Source organism: Rhinatrema bivittatum, chromosome 6 (assembly GCF_901001135.1).
Source record: "Rhinatrema bivittatum chromosome 6, aRhiBiv1.1, whole genome shotgun sequence".
In the NCBI taxonomy this organism is placed as follows: Eukaryota; Metazoa; Chordata; class Amphibia; order Gymnophiona; family Rhinatrematidae; genus Rhinatrema; species Rhinatrema bivittatum.
Genome location: NC_042620.1, coordinates 350,576,336 through 350,598,959, shown reverse-complemented (window position 1 = coordinate 350,598,959; position 22,624 = coordinate 350,576,336). Strand labels below are relative to the sequence as shown.

Here is a 22,624-nt window from a genome sequence, read left to right as displayed (position 1 = left end):
AGACAGGATTATTTTTCTACATGTGCGTAACTTTTTCATTTAGATGTCCAATTTTCGAGTCTGACAAGATTCTTCTGTAGATCCTCATAGTCTGCTTGAGTTTTAACTACTTTGAATATTTTACTGTCATCTGTAAATTTGATCATCTCATTCATTGCTCCCTTTTCTAGATCATTAATGAATAAGTTAAACATTGCTGGTCTCAGTACAACTTCCTGAGGCACTATACTATTTACCTCTTTCCATTGGGATGAAGTACAGTACTCATATGTGAAACCTTTAAGGAAAAAGACATTGCAGTTTTCTTGTAGCCAGTGAAATTTTTTCTGCAAAGATGAATTAAAATCAGACTTTACTTTTAGTTAAACCAGCAGAGACAACATCAACAATAACAGAAACAACTGATCCAATATTGACAACCACATCAGCTGCTACAGTATCTCAGCAGACTGAAATAAGACCTGAATCTCAGTCTCCAGGTGCAACTTCCACATTCAGAATTACTGAGAACAAGCCTGAACCTACTCTGTCAACAACAGCTCCAGGTATCATTATTATTATTATTAATATTATTATATAATAGAAGAGTCAGTTCTGCTGCTGAACCAATTAATTGGCATATTAATGAGAACCATATCGACACTCCAATTATTTCTTTTGCCTTTTCTAATAACATTTACCGTTTTAACAGACAAGATTTTATAAGCTAAATGTCTTTTTTTAAATCACAATCGAGAGCTAGAGAGGGAAATATTTTGGGGAAAAAACCCAGTTTACTCCAATAAATAATATTCAGAACCTACCAAGATTGTTACAAGAGAAACCTTAATGTAAAACCCTACTTATGGGAGAGGCCACATAAATAACTCCTCCTCGTAGCTGTGTGATTTACAATGAGCATGTGTAAGGCATCAACAGAAATAAAGGTTCTTCCAGGGAAGGAGTTTAGAGACTGGAGCAAAAAAAGAATGAAATAAGACAAAACTCACATTGCTATTACAAGAAATATAAGTAAAATCAGTGCATGTACATTTACATCACACATTTAGACTCTTATAGTCTATAGGAGACAGAAAACCATGGTATTATAGTAAAATAAAATGTATTTGCATAGGAAATGTTGCGGTCACCGGCCACAAAGGTGCTCAGCTGGCTTCTCTCACCCTCAGGGGCAGGCGGCCTGCTCCTGCCCAGTCCCAGGCCCCACTGTTCCGCCACCAGTCCCACACATCTTGGGCCCGCTCCTCGACTGCTGCTTCCGCGGCTGCCGCCACCACCGCTGATTCTCCATCTGTCCTTAGTGTTGGCATGCGGCTTTCCCTGCAATTTAAAGGGCCAGCGGTGGGAAAGCTTCCCATGGCCCCAGCCAATGATGTCAGACTGGGGGATTATTTAAACTCTGCCTGGCCGTCTTCCTCTTGCTTCAGCAACAGGTCCCAATCTGCCTAGAGTAGCTGTTTGCTCCTGACTCCATGTTCCTGCTCCATGCTCCTGGTTCCTGCTCCTGAGTTCCTACCCCGTGACTGCTTCTCTGGTTCTGACCTTGGTACGTTCTTGGAATTTTGTCTTGCCTGTCGCCTGCCTTGAACTTTGACCTGTTCCTTGGTTCTTCTTGTCTGCCGCCTGTCTCGACCTCCTGCCTGTTCCTTGGTTCTTCTTGCCTGCTGCCAGCCCAGACCTCTTGCCTTCACCAGGATTCTGTTGCTCGCCTCCTGTCCTGATCTCTGGTACCCCTGACTGTCTTCCTGGGATTTGTCATCTTCTGGAGACCAGCGCCTAAGTCCAGCCGGCCTGGTACCCAAGGGTTCAAACTGTTAGGAACGAGGGCTGGTATTGGTGAAGGTCCTGTTGGGTCTCCATTCCAAGCAAACCCACCTCCCAACGACGAGGACCTGCAGGAAGTTCCCTCCTCTAGGTGGCACCAATCTCATCTTTGCTCAGGGGTTCACCGACCTTTGCTGAGGCCATGGACCCGGCAGATCTTCCCGGTCTGCAGGCCATCCTGGTCCTAGCCCAAAAGAAACAGCAGCAGCAACAGTACGTCGTGATGCTGGGTGGCACCATGGAGCACCTTGTGGCCTGCTTGGATGCTACTATCTCTGCTGGTTCCAGTGGTTCCGCTTCTCCAGCTTCACCCACACCTCCAGCAGTGACAACGAAACTCCGTCTTCTGGCTTCTCCTCAGTATGATGAAGATCCAAAGCAGTGTTAGGGTTTTCTCAACCAATGCTTTATGCATTTCTCCCTCCAGCCAGCACAATTCTCCAGCGATAGTGCCAAGACTACCTTGGCCTGGGCCTCTCCCTTGTGGAAACGAGGAGACCCATTACTGCAGGATCTGCAATGCTTTGTATAGATCTTCAAGCAGGTCTTTGAACCTGGACGTCTAGCCACTGCTGGTTCCAACGTACTCCATCTCCGGCAGGGCTCCAAGACACTAGCGGAATATGCCATTGAGTTCCGTACACAGGCTACCGAGCTGGGCTGGCGGGAAGACAGCCTCCAAAGCATCTTCCTGGAGGGTCTGTCTCCTCGGGTCAAAGATGAACTTGCAGCCCGGGATCTCCCTGATGACTTGGATGCCCTTATAGACCTTGCAGGGAGAATTGACCATCGCCTTCAGCAATGGCTTCAGGAGTCCCGAGTGCCCCGCCGACCGGTAGATCTTGCCCCATCTTTCTCGCACACCCTGGCTCTGAATCCTGCAGCAGAGGCTGGCTCATCACGCTCCAAAGAACCCATGTAGTTGGGCTGGACCTGCCTCATGCCAGAAAAAACACAGCGGAGATGTTCCCTGGGCCTCTGCCTCTATTGTGCCGGGAAGGGTCACCTCTTGGCCCAATGTCCAGTTAGGCAGGAAAACTGCCAAACCTAGGTGGCAGCAGGGAAATGACCCTAGTTGTGCCACTCCTGCTCCCCAATGTACATTGCCAGTTGCCATTGTCCTCCCACAGAGCGCCTGCCCTACCTTGGCGCTGATAGACTCGGGTGCCGGTGGGAACCTCATCTCAAGCTAACTGGTTACCCAACTAGGTCTGTCAACACTATCCAGGATTCTGCCTATAGTTAACTTTTCGATCCATGGAGAACGTCTACCAGGCCAGATTACTCAGATCACCACCCCCGTGTGCCTACGCAACGGTAGCCTGCACGAAGAGACTAGTTTATTCTTCATCCTTAAGAAACTGATTCAACCCATCATCTTGGGACTACCTTGGCTGCAAACACACTCCCCCATTATTAATTGGAGTACTCTACAGCTGACCTCATGGGGACCTCAGTGCCAAACTGCCTGCCTTCACCGGGTTCAGCGCCCCCTGTCTCCCTGGCAGCAACCTCCGTGGGCTAACCTCCCCAGTATGCTGAGTTTGCAGACGTTTTCTCGAAGAAGATGTCAGAGACACTTCCGGAACACCGGTCCTTTGATTGCACCATCGACCTTCTGCTGGTCACCATGCCACCTCGGGGTCGTGTGAACCTGCTATCCCTCCTGGAAACCAGAGCCATGACGCAGTATATCCAGGAGAACATGGAGAGCAGGTTCATCTGGCCTTCTACCTCCCCTGCAGGAGCCGGGTTCTTCCTTGTAGCTAAGAAGGATGGTACGCTCCTCTATCGGGGATTAAATGCAATAACTAGAAGAGATTGTTATCCCTTGCCCCTTATACCAGAGCTACTTGACCGCTTACAAGGGGCTATGATTTTAACTAAGTTGGACCTCCGAGATGCTTATAATTTGGTCCGTATCAGGCCAGGCAACGAGTGGAAGACCGCATTCAACACCAGAGACTGCCACTACGAATATCTGGTCATGCCGTTTGGCCTGTGCAATGCCCCCGCAGTATTCCAGCACATGATGAATGAGGTCTTCAGGGACTTGTTGCACACCTCGGTAGTAGTATACCTTTATAAGAACATAAGAACATAAGAAATTGCCATGCTGGGTCAGACCAAGGGTCCATCAAGCCCAGCATCCTGTTTCCAACAGAGGCCAAAACCAGGCCACAAGAACCTGGCAATTACCCAAACACTAAGAAGAACCCATGCTACTGATGCAATTAATAGCAGTGGCTATTCCCTAAGTATAATTGATTAATAGCCATTAATGGACTTCTCCAAGAACTTATCCAAACCTTTTTATATGATGTCCTTGTCTACTCCAAAGATCTCCAGTCACACCGTCGAGACATCAGGCTGGTCCTCCAACATCTGCGGACTAACAAGCTTTATGCAAAGCTTGAGAAGTGTTTGTTCAAACAAGAGTCTCTCCCCTTCTTGGAGTATATCATATCCAGCACTGGGTTCCACATGGACCCAGAGAAGGTGGCTTGTATCCAGGAATGGCCCCAGCCATCTGGCCTCTGGGCCTTACAGTACTTCCTAGGATTCACAAACTTCTACAGACACTTCATTCCCCGATAAGCTCAGCTCGTTGCTCCACTACTGCTCTTACCAGGAAAGGAGCTAATCCCAAGCAGTGGCCCCCAGAAGCAGTCACAGTGTTCAACAACCTGAAACCAGCATTCCTTCAAGACACATACCTGTGACACCCAGACTCCATGCGTCCGTTTGTTATAGAAGTTGACACCTCTGCTACTGCCATAGGGGTGATCCTGAGCCAGCATTCTGACAAGAGTACCCTGCAACCCTGCTCCTTTTTCTCCCAGAAATTTTCCCCTGCTGGGAAGAATTATGGCATTGGAGATAAGGAGCTATTGACTATCAAAATGGCTTTCAAAGAATGGCATCAGTGGCTGGAAGGTGCTCAGCACACCATTACCGTGTACACCAACCATAAAAATTTGGAGTACCTCTGCCATGCTCAGTGCTTCAAAGCTTGCCAGGCCTGGTGGTCCTTATTTTTCAGCCGCTTTTACTTTGTGCTGAGATACAGGCTAGCTTCCAAGAATACCTGGGCAGATGCACTCTCACGAGCCTTTGAGGCAGAGGCTCTTAGTAACCCTTAGGTTCCATTTCCCTTCCACCCCTACCATTAATGCAGAGAGCAGTGTCGGAACTGCATCTAAGTGAAATATCTAGCTTAATTAGTCAGGGGTAGTAACCGCCGCAACAAGCAAGCCACACCCATGCCCATCTGCCCACCCAGACTATGTAATTCAGTCCTTGTTGATTGTCTGTATATAGATCCACTTTTCTTCATTCCCCCTGCTGTTGAAGCAGAGAGCTATGCTGGATATGCGTGAAGTATCGGTCTTTCTCCCCTGCCGTTGAAGCAGAGAGCTATGCTGGATATGCGTGAAGTATCAGTCTTTCTCCCCTGCCGTTGAAGCAGAGAGCTATGCTGGATATGCATTGAAAGTGAAGTATCAGGCTTATTTGGTTTGGGGTAGTAACTGCCGTAACAAGTAAGCTACTCCCTGCTTTTTTTGTGAATGCAAATCCTTTTTTCCACATTTCCTCTTGCCGTTGAAGCTTAAAGCAATGTTGAAGTCGCATTAACCGTGTGTATGTTTATTGAATAAGGGTATTATCTCCAGGCAGTAGCCGTTATTCCCGCGAGCCACCCACTCTTCATTCACGTCCTCTAGACTTTATGGATCCACAGTGTTTATCCCACGCCCCTTTGAAGTCCTTCACAGTTCTGGTCTTCACCACTTCCTCCGGAAGGGCATTCCAGGCATCCACCACCCTCTCCGTGAAGAAATACTTCCTGACATTGGTTCTGAGTTTTCCTCCCTGGAGCTTCAAATCGTGACCTCTGGTTCTGTTGATTTTTTTTCCGACGGAAAAGGCTTGTCGTTGTCTTTGGATCATTAAAACCTTTCAAGTATCTGAAAGTCTATCATATCACCTCTGCTTCTCCTTTCCTCCAGGGTGTACATATTTAGATTCTTCAATCTCTCTTCATAAGTCATTTGATGAAGACCCTCCACCTTTTTGGTCGCCCTTCTCTGGACCGCCTCCATCTTGTCTCTGTCTCTTCGGAGATACGGTCTCCAGAACTGAATACAGTATTCCAGGTGAGGCCTCACCAAGGACCTGTACAAGGGGATAATCACTTCCCTTTTCTTACTCGATATTCTTCTCTCTATGCAGCCCAGCATTCTTCTGGCTTTAGCTATCGCCTTGTCACATTGTTTCATTAGACACCATCACCCCAAGGTCTCTCTCCTGCTCCGTGCACATCAGGCTCTCTTCCCCCATCGAATATAGTTCATTCGGATTTCCACTCCCCATATGCATGACTCTGCACTTCTTGGCATTGAATCTCAGCTGCCATATCTTCGACAACTTTTCCAGCTTCCTTAAATCCCATCTCATTCTCTCTACTCCTTCCGGCGTGTCCACTCTGTTGCAGATCTTAGTGTCATCCGCAAAAAGACAAACCTTACCTTCTATCCCGTCTGCAATGTCGCTCACAAAGATATTGAACAGGACCGGTCCCAACACCTATCCTTGCGGTACACCGCTTAAAACCACTCTCTCTTCAGAGAGAGTTCCATTTACCATCACACATTGTCTTCTGTCCGTCAACCAGTTTTCAATCCAGGCCACCACCTCGGCACTCACTCCTAAGCTTCTCATTTTATTCACCAGTCTCCTATGCGGGACCGTATCAAAAGCTTTGCTGAAATCCAAGTAGATGACATCGAGTTCTCTTCCTTGATCCAATTCCTTGGTTACCCAGTCAAAAAAGTCGATCAGATTTGTCTGACAGGATCTTCCCCTGGTGAATCCATGCTGCCTCTGGTCCAGCAATTCTCCCGACTGTAGATAGTTCACTATTCTCTCTTTCAACAGTGACTCCATTACTTTTCCCACCACCAAAGTGAGGCTAACCGGTCTGTAGTTACCAGCCTCTTCTCCTTTCCCACTCTTGTGAAGCAGACCACCACCGCTCTTCTCCAATCACTCGGCACCACTCCCGTTTCTAGGGATCTATTGATCAGGTCACACAGCGGACCCGCCAGCACATCTCTGAGCTCCCTCAGTATCCTGGGATGAACCTCATCAGGCCCCATGCTTTGTCCACTTTCAGTTTCCCCAGCTCTTCCCATACCTTCTCTACTGTAAATGGAGTTACATCTACTCCACTCCCCTCCAGTTTCTTGTTAACTAGTGACGGTCCTTCTCCAGGGTCCTCTTTAGTGAACACAGAACTGAAGTATTCGTTTAATATTTCTGCCATTTCTTCGTCTCTCTCCACGCATTGATCCTTTCCACCTTTCAATTTCACTATACCACTTTGAACTTTTCTCTTTTCACTGATATATCTGAAAAATGTTTTGTCACCTCTCTTTACGTCCTTGGCAATCCTCTCTTCTGCTTGATTTTTTTGCCGTCTTGATTAATTTCTTCGTCTCCCTCAGTTCTACCAGATATTCTTCTTTGTGCTCCTCCCTTTGGGATCTTTTATATTTCTTGAACGCTGTTCTTTTGGCCTTTATTTTGTCAGCCACCTCCTTTGAGAACCAGATAGGTTTCATTTTTCTTTTGCTTTTCTTTACTTTTCTAACATATAGATTAGTTGCCTTGGTAACGTCTCCTTTTAGATTGGTCCACTGTTGATCCACATCACTCTCATTCTCCCAGCCTTTTAGTTCTTCCTCCAGGTACTTCCCCATTTCATCAAAGTCCGTGTTTTTGAACTGCAAAACTCGGGTCTTTGTGCTTCTTTTCGTATCCTTTTTGTGATATTAAACCATACCATTTGATGATCACTGCTGCTGAGGTGGGCGCCCACCTGGACATCAGAGACATTATCTTCATTTGTGAGCACTAAATCAAGTATAACTCCTTCTCTCATGGGTTCCATTACCATTTGTTTGAACAAAGCTACTTGCAGGGCATCCACTATTTCTCTACTATTATTAGATTCTGCAGATGGGATTCTCCAGTCTACATCTGGCATATTAAAGTCTCCAACGATCACCACTTCTCCCTTCTTTCCTATCTTTTGGATGTCTTCAATCAGATCTCTGTCCAGCTCTTCCTTTTGGTTTGGAGGCCTGTAAACCACTCCAATAAAAATGGATGCCCCATCTTTTTTTAGGTCGGCCCGATATTGTTTCTTCCAATGGCACCCAATAAATTATGAGGGATTCCTACCAAAATTCAATAAACCACACTCAAACCCCTCTTGAAAATATTTTTTACCACAATTTGTGTATTGGGACAATTAATATTATACAAATTGTGGTAAAAAAAATTTTCAAGAGGGGTTTGAGTGTGGTTTATTGGATATAGTTTCTGACATAAAGAGCCACTCCTCCCCCTTTCCTATCCTCTCTGTCCTTCCTTAACAAGTTATAGCCTGGTATTGCCGTATCCCAGTCATGAGATTCCGTAAACCACGTTTCTGTGACAGCAACAACGTCCAAGTCCGTCCCCACCATTAGGGCTTGCAGATCTGGGATTTTATTGCCCAAACTATGAGCATTTGTGCTCATAGCTTTCCAGCTTTCTTCGTTCAGTTTACTGCTTTCCTGGATTCCTTTTGTGACCTCTTTAGTTGAGTTTTGTTATCCACTTTTCCCTTTGCATTTGTGCAAGGGAAAAGATTAGTGCCTCTGATGACAGAGTCATCCATCACAGTGAGCTTTTTTCTTTGGTTTTTGATCTGGAATTTCTGTATGCATTGGGTTTCTTCTCTCTTTTCAGATAACAATTCAATCTTTTTCTCAAAAACTTCTTTAGTATTTAGTACAGAGAAGGCATTTTGTACTTGTTGCACTTGGTACAGTGTGTGTCTCCGGATCATAAGTCTATTTCTTCCAGAGCCCACTAAATACTGTTTTTTGAGTTCCTTAATGCCATTTGTGAGTGTGTGTGTGTGTGTGTATGTGTGTGTGTGTGTGGGGGGGGGGGGGTGTAGAGTTGTGGGCTTCAAAGCTGTCAATAATGGGTATCTGTGGGTCACAGGTCTTATCCTTCCTGAGCCCACAGTAAATCTCTTTTTCCTTGACTTTTGGTTATTCTGTGGTAATGGGAAATTAATTCCTGAATAATGTAAAGTGGCTGGGGCTTTCTTTTTTGAAGCTAATTCAGCTTTAACTTCAGCCAGTTCCTTTTCCAAGGTAGAGAGTTCTGAACAAATGGGGCAAGCCTTAAGTTTCCATATGATTACCCTCAATATAAAGGCTCCACAGCAGGAATAGTCCTCATTTTTGTAAAATTGATGGATAACAGTTAAGTAATTCCCAAATTACCAGCCTAAAGGTGACAAATTATGTATGCAGGCCGATTATATCAGAAACAAAACCCCAGGGGTGGGTGGATAGTGGGGCAGGGTGGGAGGGAGTTAAACAGTTATCCTTGGTCAAGGTTCCTCTCAGGACCCTGTATATGCTATTGTGTTTGACAATAGCCTCCCCCAGATTGGTTTACTATGTTAAACTTTTTAACTTAGCTGGATGCAAGAAGCTTTAGTATTTCCTGTATTCTGGCTGAGCACAGCCCTCAGATGATCTAATTGCCCCCTGATGGGTCTGCTGCCCAAGCTGGTTACAGCAAGGCTGTTTCAGTAATGCTTTCAGTTTTGCTTTAAAATTCACTCCACAGCAATTTTTGGCCCCAATGTTTATATCTAGACAAACAGTGATTTTTAATAACAGCTATATGTAGTTAAAGATAGAGATTAAAGTGTAGAGTGATTATAGAGACAGGAGTGTCTCAAGAGGAATTTTTTTTTGTTTTTTTTTTCCTTGAAACAATTAACCCACAGCAAAATTAATATTCAATCTCAATATCTAAAAGCAGAGAGAGAGAGAGAGAGAAATATGAAGTACAGACAGCAATATATTCTATCACAAAAGCACTCTGAAATTAGAAATTAAAAATATTCCTTATCTGTTAGCTGGATGCTTGAACAGAGTCTATTCTGCTTAGACACAGCCCTACCTGTGCTCAACAAAAGCCCATGGTAGGATGACCTTGGAGGCTATTACAGCACTGATGATTCCCAAGGAGCCCTGGACCCACCTGTTCACCAATTTTGTGGTGGACCTCCCCCCTCTCAAGCGGCTGCCACATCATTTGGGTCATCATAGACTGATTTTCAAAGATGACCCATTTCACTACCCTTCCCAGTCTTTCCTCGGGTCCTGAATTGGCCAGATTATTTACCATGCACATCTTTCAGTTGCATGGTTTCCCTCGACATATTGCCTCGGACCGGAGGGGGGGGGGGGGGTCAATTTGCCTCCAAGTTCTGGCATTCCCTGTGCCGCAAGTTCAATATCTAACTGGATTTCACCACGGCCTACCACTCCCAGGGTAACGGTCAAGCAGAATGGATCAATTGTACCTTGAAGACCTTCCTCCAGTTGTTTGTGAATGATCATCAGGATGATTGGGCCACCCTTCTTCCTTGGGTCGAATTCTCTCAAAACTCACATGTTAATTCATCTACAGGCTCTTCACCATTCCTCATAGTGCATGGGAGACAACCTGCTCCACCACTCCCTTTACCATTGGCAGTGCCATCCCCAGCAGCCCAATTGACCATCCTAGAACTTCAAGATCTCTGAAGAAGAACTCAAGACATGATCCAAAGGGCCGCACAGAAAGCCAAGGAGGCAACAGAAACACCGGCGGGCGGCGCCCCAGTTTAATCTCGGAGAAAAGGTGTGGCTTAATACCCATCACATCAGACTGCGGGTACCTTCCATGAGGTTAGCCCCCCGCTAAATTGGGCCTTTTCCGATAGTCAGACGAATTGGTCCCGTCACGATTCAGCTGCAGCTGCCTTCATCCTTGAAGATTCATGACACCTTCCATGTCTCCCTCCTCAAAACTCTAGTCCTGTCATGGCCACACTGGAAGCATCCAGAACCCCAAAACCTGTCTTACAAGAATGATCAAAACTACCAAGTGAAGGAAATCTTAGATGTCCGAAGGCGTAATAAAAGATGGGAGTACCTAAATTCATGGGAAAGTTGTGGCCCAGAAGAGAACATGTGGGAGCCAGCCTCCAGCATCTTAAATAAGAGCCTACTTAGGCAATTCCACCTTACACATCCCAAGAAGCACAAACCCTCAGGAAGGGGGCATAGAGGAGGGGAACTATTGTGGTCACTGGCCACAGAGGTGCACGGCCAGAGTTTCTCACCCTCAGGGGCAGGAGGCCTGCTCCTGTCCCATTCCAGGCCACATTGTTCCGCTGACGGTCCCACACATCTTGGGCCCACTCCTCGGCTGCTGCTTCTGCTGACGTTGATTCCCCCGTCGGTCCCTTTAGGCGCACGCACGCGGCTCTCCCTGCAATTTAAAGGGCCAGTGGCGGGAAAGCTTCCCATGGCTCCAGCTAATAACGTCAGGCTGGGGAACTATTTAAACCCTGCCTAGCTGCCTCAGCAACAGGTCCCACTCTGCCTAGAGTAGCTGGTTGCTCCTAACTCTGTGTTCCTGCTCCTGATCCGCTCTCCGTGTTCCTAGTTCCTGCTCCTGACCTCCGACCCCGTGACTGCTTCTCTGGTTCTGACCTCAATACATTCTTGGATTTCATCTTGCCTGCCGCCTGCCTTGACCTCCTGCCTGTTCCTTGGTTCTTCTTGCTTGTTTCCTGCCCAGACCTCTGGCCATCACCTGGATTCCGTTGCTCGCCACCTGTCCTGACCTCTGGTACGCCTGACTCTGTCTGCTGTCTTCATGGGATTCATCGTCTTCCGGAGACCAGTGCCTAAGTCCAGCTGGCCCCGGTACCCAAGGGTTCAACCTGCGAGAAACAAGGGTTGATATTGGTGAAGGTCCTGCTGGGTCTCTGCAACAAGTGTGCCTGCCTCCTAATGACCAGGACCTGCAGGAGATTCCCGCCTGTAGGTGGCACCAATCTCGTTTCAGCTCAGGGGTCCAGCAATTAATAGGAAAGGATAGAACAGTATTTTATAAATTATAAACAGAAAAAAACAAAGATTCCACTCTTTCTCTTAGTTTCAGTTCAAACAAATTAAAAATGAGTTTCCAAGATTCCCATCTAAATTCTGGCCAGAATATTAGCATATGATTGTTGAATATTCTAGATGAGATAAATTTCTCTTCAGTCCATTTGTTTCAGTTGCAAGGTGAATGCTATTGTAAGATGCTTGGGGATTCCATGATGACTTCCAGCTCTCCACATGGACCAGGCAATCTTCACCAAAATATAATTCTGAATAAAATCACAACAAATATTCTGAACATTACCTAAAACCAACAGGGTCATTCATCAAAATTCGTAGGGCCCGTGATAATGCATGTGTTATTTATTGCAGTGCACACCAAGGGTCCATCAAGTCCAGCATTCTGTTTCCAACAGAGGCCAAACCAGGCCACAAGAACCTGGCAAGTAACCAAACACGAAACACCAAGAAGATCCCATGCTACCGATGCCAGTAATAGCAGAATCCATTCCCCAAGTCAACTTGATTAATAGTTAATGAACTTCTCCTATAAGAACTTAATCAAACCTTTTTTAAACCCAGCTACACAAACTGCACTAACCACATCCACTGGCAACAAATTCCAGAGTTTAATTGTGCGTTGAGTAAAAAAGAACTTTCTCCGATTAGTTTTAAATGTGCCCCATGCTAACTTCATGGAGTGTCCCCTAGTCTTTCTACTATCCGAAAGAGTAAATAACCGATTCACATCTACCCGTTCTAGACCTCTCATGATTTTAAACACCTCTATCATATCCCCCCTCAGTCGTCTCTTCTCCAAGCTGAAAAGTCCTAACCTCTTTAGTCTTTCCTCATAGGGGAGTTGTTCCATTCCCCTTATCATTTTGGTAGCCCTTCTCTGTACCTTCTCCATCGCAATTATATCTTTTTTGAGATGCGGCGACCAGAATTGTACACAGTATTCAAGGTGCGGTCTCACCATGGAGCGATACAGAGGCATTATGACATTTTCCGTTTTATTCATCATTCCTTTTCTAATAATTCCCAACATTCTGTTTGCTTTTTTGACTGCTGCAGCACACTGAACCGACGATTTCAATGTGTTATCCACTATGACACCTAGATCTCTTTCTTGGGTTGTAGCACCTAATATGGAACCCAACATTGTGTAATTATAGCATGGGTTATTTTTCCCTATATGCATCACCTTGCACTTATCCACATTAAATTTCATCTGCCATTTGGATGCCCAATTTTCCAGTCTCACAAGGTCTTCCTGCAATTTATCACAATCTGCTTGTGATTTAACTACTCTGAACAATTTTGTGTCATCTGCAAATTTGATTATCTCACTCGTCGTATTTCTTTCCAGATCATTTATAAATATATTGAACAGTAAGGGTCCCAATACAGATCCCTGAGGCACTCCACTGTCCACTCCCTTCCACTGAGAAAATTGCCCATTTAATCCTACTCTCTGTTTCCTGTCTTTTAGCCAGTTTGCAATCCACGAAAGGACATCGCCACCTATCCCATGACTTTTTACTTTTCCTAGAAGCCTCTCATGAGGAACTTTGTCAAACGCCTTCTGAAAATCCAAGTATACTATATCTACCGGTTCACCTTTATCCACATGTTTATTAACTCCTTCAAAAAAGTGAAGCAGATTTGTGAGGCAAGACTTGCCCTGGGTAAAGCCATGCTGACTTTGTTCCATTAAACCATGTCTTTCTATATGTTCTGTGATTTTCATGTTTAGAACACTTTCCACTATTTTTCCTGGCACTGAAGTCAGGCTAACCGGTCTGTAGTTTCCCAGATCGCCCCTGGAGCCCTTTTTAAATATTGGGGTTACATTTGCTATCCTCCAGTCTTCAGGTACAATGGATGAACTTAATGATAAGTTTCAAATTTTTACTAATAGGTCTGAAATTTCATTTTTTAGTTCCTTCAGAACTCTGGGGTGTATACCATCCGGTCCAGGTGATTTACTACTCTTCAGTTTGTCAATCAGGCTTACCACATCTTCTAGGTTCACCGTGATTTGATTCAGTCCATCTGAATCATTACCCATGAAAACCTTCTCCATTACGGGTACCTCCCCAACATCCTCTTCAGTAAACACCGAAGCAAAGAAATCATTTAATCTTTCCGCGATGGCCTCAAGGCGTGACGGCGCGACGGCGCTCAAGGCGTGATGTCACATGCCGTGACGTCACGCCTTGAGCGCCGAATCGCAGGGGTCGCACAGGCGCGCATTCATTCATCCAGGCGGAGTAGCCGGTGGCCACCGGCTCCTCCGCCTGGATGAATGCGCGTCTGTGCGACCCGGCCTAGATTTAACACGCGACCACCCACCCCCCGGCTCCCGCCGCCGGTCGTCTGAAACTAACGCGTTACCACCCGTCCCCCCCGCCGCCGCCTGGACCCACGCGGCCCTCCGACAGGTATTTAAAAATTTTTATTTTTTTTTCTGACAGGTTTTATGTGTCCCACAGCATTACATTTTCTCGATCATCTCTGTATCGCTTTTTTTTTTTATTGTGTTTTATTGTTTTTGAGTATCTTAAGCGGTGTCGATGGATTTGTTACTAGACTCACAGTCCTAACACCTACTAGGGGGAGGCGGTAAACTAACACGTTAAGGCCGCGGCAAAACAGCGGGTTACTAAGGAGATAATATCAGTGCCCGTTACAGTATCGGAGGGGAATAGCTAATTCCTTCATTATACAGCTAATTCGTTCATTTACTCATCATATACATGCTGCGTGTGGAAAGGGTTATGTGTCTATTTTACGAAGCGCTAAGGACGCGTGAAACTGGAGACTGTATCGCTGGATCGCCTTACTCGTCTGTATTGTGCGCTCCCAGCACGTTACAGACGGGAAATCTTCAACCGAACGTTACAGTATCGACCTGTTAGTTAGCCCCAAAAGCCTGGGAGTGTCCTCCTGCCACCCTCCACCGGGTTATTAGGGCTACTGGGAGAGGGACATCCACGGTTACCGTTGCCGTCAGAGCTGCTGTTGAATCCATGCCTCCATCGATTCCCTCAGTTCCTTTGTGCGGTTAATGCCCTCATCGATACTGTCGGTACCTCCATCCATGCCATCCTGCCTCTATTGATACCTTCGATGCCCCCCTCTCCATCAATCCCTGCATCAATTCTTTTCAGTGCCATCGATGTTCACATCCATGACACTGATTTCTCCTTGAATTCCATCAATGCCCATGTTGATGCCATCGATGCCCACGTCGATACCATCGATGCTCACTGTGGTGCCATCAATGCCTGGGTCATCTCCATTGATGCCTTCGATGCCTGGTCGGTTACATCAATACCCATGTCAATGCCATTGATGCCTGGGTCGATGCCATCGATGTCCATGTCGATTCCATCGATGCCATCGATGTCCATGTCGATGCCATCCATGCCATCCATGCCCACGTCGATGCCCACGTTAATGCCATTGATGCCATGTTGATGCCATCGATGCCCATGTCGATGCCATCGAAGCCATTGATGGCAGTGTCGATTTTATCCATGCCAGATGGCCATGGTGATTTCATCCATTCCATCGGCGCCCGTGTACATTCCACTTATGTCTTCGACACCTGTGTCCAATCCATCAGTGCCCACATTGTTTCCATCGGTGCTCTCTTCATTTCTATCAATGCTGCCATCGATTCTTTCGATGCACGTATCGATTTCACCGATGCCATCGATGTTTCTTCGATGCCATATCGATTCCATCAATACCTACGCCGATGCCGTCGGTGTCTCCATCAATGTTATCATTGCTCTGCCTGGGCCATCAACGTTTCCATCAATGTTTTCGACGATACCCTCAAGGACACTTTCAATGCTGCTGTCAATACCGTCAGTACTGACATAGCACCTAAACGCAATGCCCTCAACTAAACACAGTGCTCCATACTTCGGGTTCTTAACTAAAGCCCCGTATCATCCTATGGCACTACATAATGCCAGGAGCAGGCCAGATATGCTAACAGTCAGTCACCACTCGCCATCCAAGACAGCGAGGGCATCCACCTCGGTGCTGGGGAAAGACCGGGCCGAGCACAGTGGCAATCATCATCACCGGCACGGTGACCGTTCACCACCGACGCAATCCAGAACATCGGAACTATCCTACTCAGTGCTGGAGAATGATCGAGCCGAGAACATCGCTACTGCCACTTCCACTGTTCCACACAGCGGTGGCAGTCCTCGGTGCTGACCGGGCCGAGCTCCGAGAGATTCCACACTGGCGTCAGGTTACATTGAGCCAGTTTCGAAGCGGGCCCGGGTTCATGAGTCATGTGCTCCTCAGCACCCGAGGCACCGAGGCGTTCCCCACCGACACCAGTGCGGGGTTCTGAGCCACCACAAAATAATGTGGAAGCACCAGACACGCCTAGCCTGTCTCCTTTGTACCTGCGCTACCATATCAGATTACAGAGTTGAGTTGGACGTTTACGTCCTTCAGGCTGTCCTCGATGCCTCCTGAAATTCATGGAGCCATCGATCTTCACCGTCTCATCCTTCTGCGATCCACCATGAAGGATGGTAAGTACTCTAATCCCGCTTCAGCAACAATCCCATCGAGACCTGGTTGCTAAATCGGGCCACATGGTTTCAAAAGGTTCTAGGTCATATTATCTTCCAAGAACCATATTAGTGTCACATATCACTACTGCCAACTATGTGTGACACAATATCAAGAGAACCTCTCTACCAATAACCTGGGATTGCATCGAGACATCCTCCCATTGTCAGCAACGGGACTCCATACTTGATAATACTCTGGCTTCTGGTTCCTAATTAAGGCCCGAAGTCCCAGATGCATTAGCTAATCTGCTGACACAAGATCCAGCAAACACAGCCTCAATTGAAAGTCCACCTCGAGACCTGGCGACAGCTCTCGACGTTTTCTTGCACAGCAGACAGAGATGTGGGTAAGACTTTTACCGCTTATGTTCCAGTGGGAGATTAGCTGATATCCAGATTACATCAGCCCCGCCAGTTGGACACCTCCTGGTCTCTCAACTTGCCGGATATCAGAGCGGCCACACCACTTAGTACCAAGGTTCAGGGTACAGTCCACCGGACGCTACAAAGCACGGGGGGTGGGGGAGGGGAGTTTTTAATCTCACTATTCTTTCTTTCAACAGAAAGCAGATGCTCTCCACCCATCTTGGACCTCAGAAATGTCAACTTTTTTCAGAAGGGACAGGTAAAATGGTGTCTCTCGTCACCATGCTTTCCTTACCACAGTAAGTGGGTTGCCTCTCTACTCTAGTCTTTCTATGTGCTTCATAGTGAGTCCACAATATTACAATCCCAAGTTCTGCAGGTTGCTCAAGCTTCGGCAACTTGGGTATTTCATCAAATCACTAGCAGTGACTGCTGTTTCTCTACGGAGTAAAACATCATTCACGCTTTTCCTTGCATGGACAACTGCCTAACAACAGTCAATCCAAGCAAGGAGCTCTGTCTTCTCCACGACTCACTATAAATCTACTACCTGGGATTGCTGTTTAACTACCATAAATCCCATATAGAACAATTCTGGATACTACAGTTGCAATGAACTTCCTGTCCAACAACCACGCAGACATTCTGCAAATTCCTACACATCTCTGCGTGCATGCAACTAACCTCAGCCCCTCAATTCTTTTATTGCTGGGCCACAGGATTTTTTCACTATCCACTTTACTCATATCTCCAGATTTGCTATGAGTAAAATTCAGTGGAATTTTCAATTATCAGTGGATCTAAGCTCTTCAACCGATTTCGTCCCTGATCCATATTACCGAGCTAGAACCAAATCCTCGGCTGGTCCTGCTCATGGTCACAATTACTTAGGGTTGACAAGTTTGAATCTACATCTTCCCAACCCAACATGCGTCTATTACGCTCCATACAGAGTTTCACATCAACTTCCTGGAGCTTCGAGCAATGAGTTATGCTTTTATGCCTTAAAATACTGCCTCTGCAACAAACCTTTGTGCATACAGACAGTCAGCATAGTGACACTGTGGTATTTCCAACACACAAGCACGAACAACCTCTTAGCTGCTCTGCTAGGAAACTGTGCAGCTCTAGCCTTTGGTCCTTGTACGCTCCATGCTTCCCTAGGGCACTTATCTAACAGACGTACTGAACGCACTAGCAGACCTTCTCCATATATGTTTCCATCCTCTCGAATGGTCTCTGACTACGTATGTAGCGAGAAAAATCTTCTAGCGCTGAGGTCAATCGACCTTGCCCTCTGCGTCTGAATCAAACCACATGGTGGACAGATTCTACTCCCTACACATGTCTCAGTATGCGTTCCCATGGACGCCTTTGCTGCAACAAAGGCCTCTTATATGTGTCTCTTTCGATGCCTCTCATAGCTAGCACTCTTATTATGCTGCACCGGGACAGGGTTCACTGTTCTAAGACCCACGTCCTGGCCGAGACCAGTATGCTTTCCCATACTTCTCAATCTATCACACCAGTAACCAATTCACCTTCTCACAGGTCAGTCTCATATTACGGACTCACTGATGTTCTCAGGTACTGGTAGCATCACAACAGCCTTCCACACATAAATCTTACCATTCAAAATGGTATGATTTATCACATGGCGCATACAAAAGGGTATTAGCCCTTTTTTCTACACCACTCCTTTTTTCTTACTCCCTTGGATTCTGCTCCTCAGACATCCTCCGCATGGATACACCTCAGTTCCAAGTCGGCGTACCCCATGGGAGTGGGGATGCCCGATTAACAGTTCAACCCCTTCTGAGTCAGCTTACCATGGGTTATCCACTGATTAAGCCACCTCTATGTTCACTGGTTATGGAATGGGGCCTACATTTAGTGCTTACAGGACTCATACATTCCTCGTTCAAGCCTTTACATTCCTATCACTTAACAGTCTAGCATAGGAACTTCTTTCCCTCACAGTCATCACTTCTGCCAACAGGGTCAGTGAGTTACACACCTTGTTGCATACTCACCCAACCCTGCATTCCTCCGTGAATGAGTAGTCCTACGTACTCACTTTCATATTCTTCTTAAGGTAGACACAGCCTCTCACCTTACTCAGAATATACTCTGCCCACTTTTTCCCAATGCCTCTCTCTCACCAGGATGAGAGGGTTTTCCACTCCATGGACTGTAAGAGTGCACTTGCATTCTATCTAGACCGCACTACACTCCATAGGAATTCCATCTAACTCTTCCCTTCTTTGACAAAAGACAAGCTGCGAGTTCAAGTGGGCAAACACTCTCTCCAACTGACTAGCAGACTGTATCGAATTCTGCTATGATGCACCAGGCCTCCCTCTCTAGGGATTAGTGCAGAAACATTCTATAACGGCCATGACAACATCAGTACCACACCATCGTTCAGTACCAATTGCAGACATCTGCTAGGCTGCGACATGGAGCTATCTTCACACATTCGCAGCCCCCTACTACTTATCAATGAAAGTCTGTCAAGACTCTGCCTTTGGCCAACCTGTCTTGAAAAGCTTTCTTCCACTATGATCCCCAACTCCTTCCACAACCACCTGCTGTGATATCAGGCTGCCTCATCATTGCCAATAGCACCCCAATTATTGTGCCTCTGCTCGAGTTGTCTGCTATTGGCCTGCTGTAATATGAGTCAGCCTGTAGCTTGCTAATCACCCATATGTGAGGACTATCATCCTGCTTGTTCTGGGATAAAGCAAAATTGCTTACCTGTAATAGGTGTTATCCCAGGACAGCAGGATGTAGTCCTCACGAAACCCACCCGCCACCCCGTGGAGTTGGGTCCGCATACGTTTCTTATTTTATTTTATTTTCGCTCGCACTTTTTGCTACAAATGAGACTGAAGAGAGACCCCTGTGGACACAGGGATCATGGCATGCTGGGCATGCTCAGTGCACTCAATGTGCCAGTCAAAGCTTTTTAGAAACTTTGATAGAAAGTTTTCCGTGTTAGGGCTCCGTCCACAGACGTCACCCTTATGTGAGGACTACATCCTGCTGTCCTGGGATAACACCTATTACAGGTAAGCAATTTTGCTTTATGTAGCACTCCAAGGACCCAAGGTTACAAAAATAAAACAAAAACAAGCAAATGTTTTACAGTTAAGAATTAGATGTGGCAAAAGCTATATTTCTTCTTAGTTAAACTGAAAAATGTATTGATTTTGTACAGTGAACTTTTAACATCTGATCTTAGGAGTATTGTCTTCTATGTGTTTTTTTCTTTTTTTGGCCTTCCACCTCATTTGGAAACTGGGATCTGGTTCCATGAATCTTAATTCGCATCTACCTGGGGAATTTTTTCTCTATTTTATATCCCCTTCCAGCTAATGCTAGTCCATTTATTCCAGTGACGGTCCTTGGCCAGGGACATGCACCAAGGGTCCTTCCAAAATCTTGCAATCATGGGCCCTAAACCCAGCCCATAGATGTTGCCATTGTATAATGACTATGACTTCCTCCCCCTCCCTCCCCCCAGGGAACTTGAATGCTTCCTTCACAGCATCCCTAGCCCCAGCTGACCCGTGAGCTGAAGACCTGAGTCATGAATTGAAATGCCACTCAGCCAACAGGCTGGTCCAATCTTCTGCAGATTTGTTGGAAGGGGTTGTATCTTGCTGAGAGGACTCACATTGGACTGATATTCCAGTCTGTAGTTGCAGTTCTATGTGCTGTACAAATGAAACTTGCAGTACACAGAACTTCAAAAGTTAAAAAGGGATCTACTTTGTCTCAAACACACATACATTGCAAACTTATTGTATTAGCTGAATTATTAATAATGCTGTAAATGCCTTGAATATTATTTGGAAAGGTAGACTAAAAATCCAAATTATTTTTTAATATTTATTATTTCATTTATATCATTATCTTTAAATAATTATTTTATTGGTCCAGTAAAAAGGTATCGTAGCCTACAAATATTCCAGTTTTATTCAGGACCATTTGCACTATGAGAATTCTGCTCTACCAGCTGCCAAAGCAATGATAAGTAGGAGACAATTTAGTCATAGTGCACACAGTAACTGATATGCAGAGAATATGTTTACCTGTTGTTGAATTTAGTGCTGTTTTGTTCAGTTTTATATTATGCATATGTAATATACAGACTCAAGTATCATCGAATATCACTATCATATCTGGCAGGAATCTCAACGCTAACAATACAATTGGATCAATCTTCCCCAGGATACCTCTCAATGTCCCCAGATACTTCAACATCACTGACTACGGCATGTACATCTACAACGTCTGATACACCTGCTGCATCATTACATGGTATTAAACCGTAAAACAACATTTAAATAACTTTGGAAAACATTTTTATTTTTGCAATTAACTTTTTCATGGATTATGGTTAATATTTTAGGAATGAACAAAATTAAAATTTAATTAAAAGGTGACAAATTATTTAAGTAGATTCCTTTCTTAGGCTAATGAATGTTTAAAGCAGTGGTCCCAACCCTGTCCTGGGGACCCCCCCAGCCAGTTGGGTTTTCAGGATATCCACAATGAATATGCGGAAAATGTACATGTTATGGAGGCAGTGCATGCAAATTTTCTCTCATGCAGTGCATGCAAATTTTCTCTCAGGCATAGTCATTGTGGATATCCTGACAACCCGACTGGCTGGGGGTTCCCAGGCCAGGGTTGGGAAACACTGGTTTAAAGATACAAACTTTCAGACTACTTTCAATGCCTTAGGAGAGCCCAACATTTTGAATCTTTAAACATTCATTACCCAAATAAAATTAGCTGCTACCCAATTACTTTTTTTGGTTCTTTATAAAATAATTTTACTTTTGGCAGGCTAGCATGACCCTTCCATTCTGCCACACAAAATTTAAGTCAGACTTATCTAGTTGCCCTGGTGCTGTATATCATGGAGCAGAATATTTTGGTTTCATTTTTGGCTCCTTGGCCTGCTTTTGAGTTGATTGGAACTATGAATACTGTTGAAAAATACATTCATGGTAGCAACTTCCCATCATTTACAGAGCACCATTAGCATCACAGCCATGAACGTTTGATGCTGGAATTCTGAGGACAGGATTTACAAATGGAACCCTTCATTTCCCATCCCCCAAATATAAATAGGCATGGATGCTGATTAACATGCTCCGTAATGGGCTGTCCTCTCTTATACTCATGCATATAGTGCATCCAGAGAGTGATCCAAGTCCTAGAGTACCAATTGATGGAGGCAGTTTAGGTTGGGAGACCAAAATAGTTTCACAGAAAATGCCAAGGGAAGAATGAGCTTTGATAGAAAATAACGTAAGCAAAACTTATCCTGTCTAAAGATTAATGAAACAATAAAGAACATAATTTGGCTTCTAAATGACCATAAGAACAAAAACGTTGGAATGTGTGTGCATGAGAATAGGTGTATAAAGTGGAAATGGAACTGAGTGTTAATTACATAGTAACACAGTGAATGAAGAATCTAGTCTGCCCATTTGATTTTCATACATTTGGGTAGATGCACATATGAGTTCCCACATGCAAAATCATGAAAGAGAGCTGGTTCATGTGGGAACCAGCTCCCTTTCCCCACGTCTGTTAATTCCCTATCCTTTCTCTACCAACTCCGTATCCTCCCAACATGCCCAAATTCTGTTACAGCGATGGCCTCCATCTGGCTTCCACATGTTCGTTAAAATGTGGATTTATCCATGGTCCCTCCATGCAGCTTCCCCAGCCTTCTTGGAGGCCCAATTCAACTTTACCACTGCTGTTTAAAATTATAACTGC

At 45.4% G+C, this 22,624-nt stretch overlaps 1 protein-coding gene across 1 annotated transcript in view; it reads left to right on the top strand.

Moving 5' to 3' along the window:
• Positions 1 to 22,624, top strand: part of LOC115094735 (adhesion G-protein coupled receptor G4-like) — a 225,188-nt gene that overhangs the window by 172,399 nt on the left and 30,165 nt on the right. Inside the window, exons 5-6 of the mRNA XM_029607994.1 lie at positions 363 to 545; positions 21,017 to 21,148. Coding sequence (XP_029463854.1) covers positions 363 to 545; positions 21,017 to 21,148 — 315 coding nt within the window. The remainder of the gene's footprint in view (positions 1 to 362; positions 546 to 21,016; positions 21,149 to 22,624) is intronic.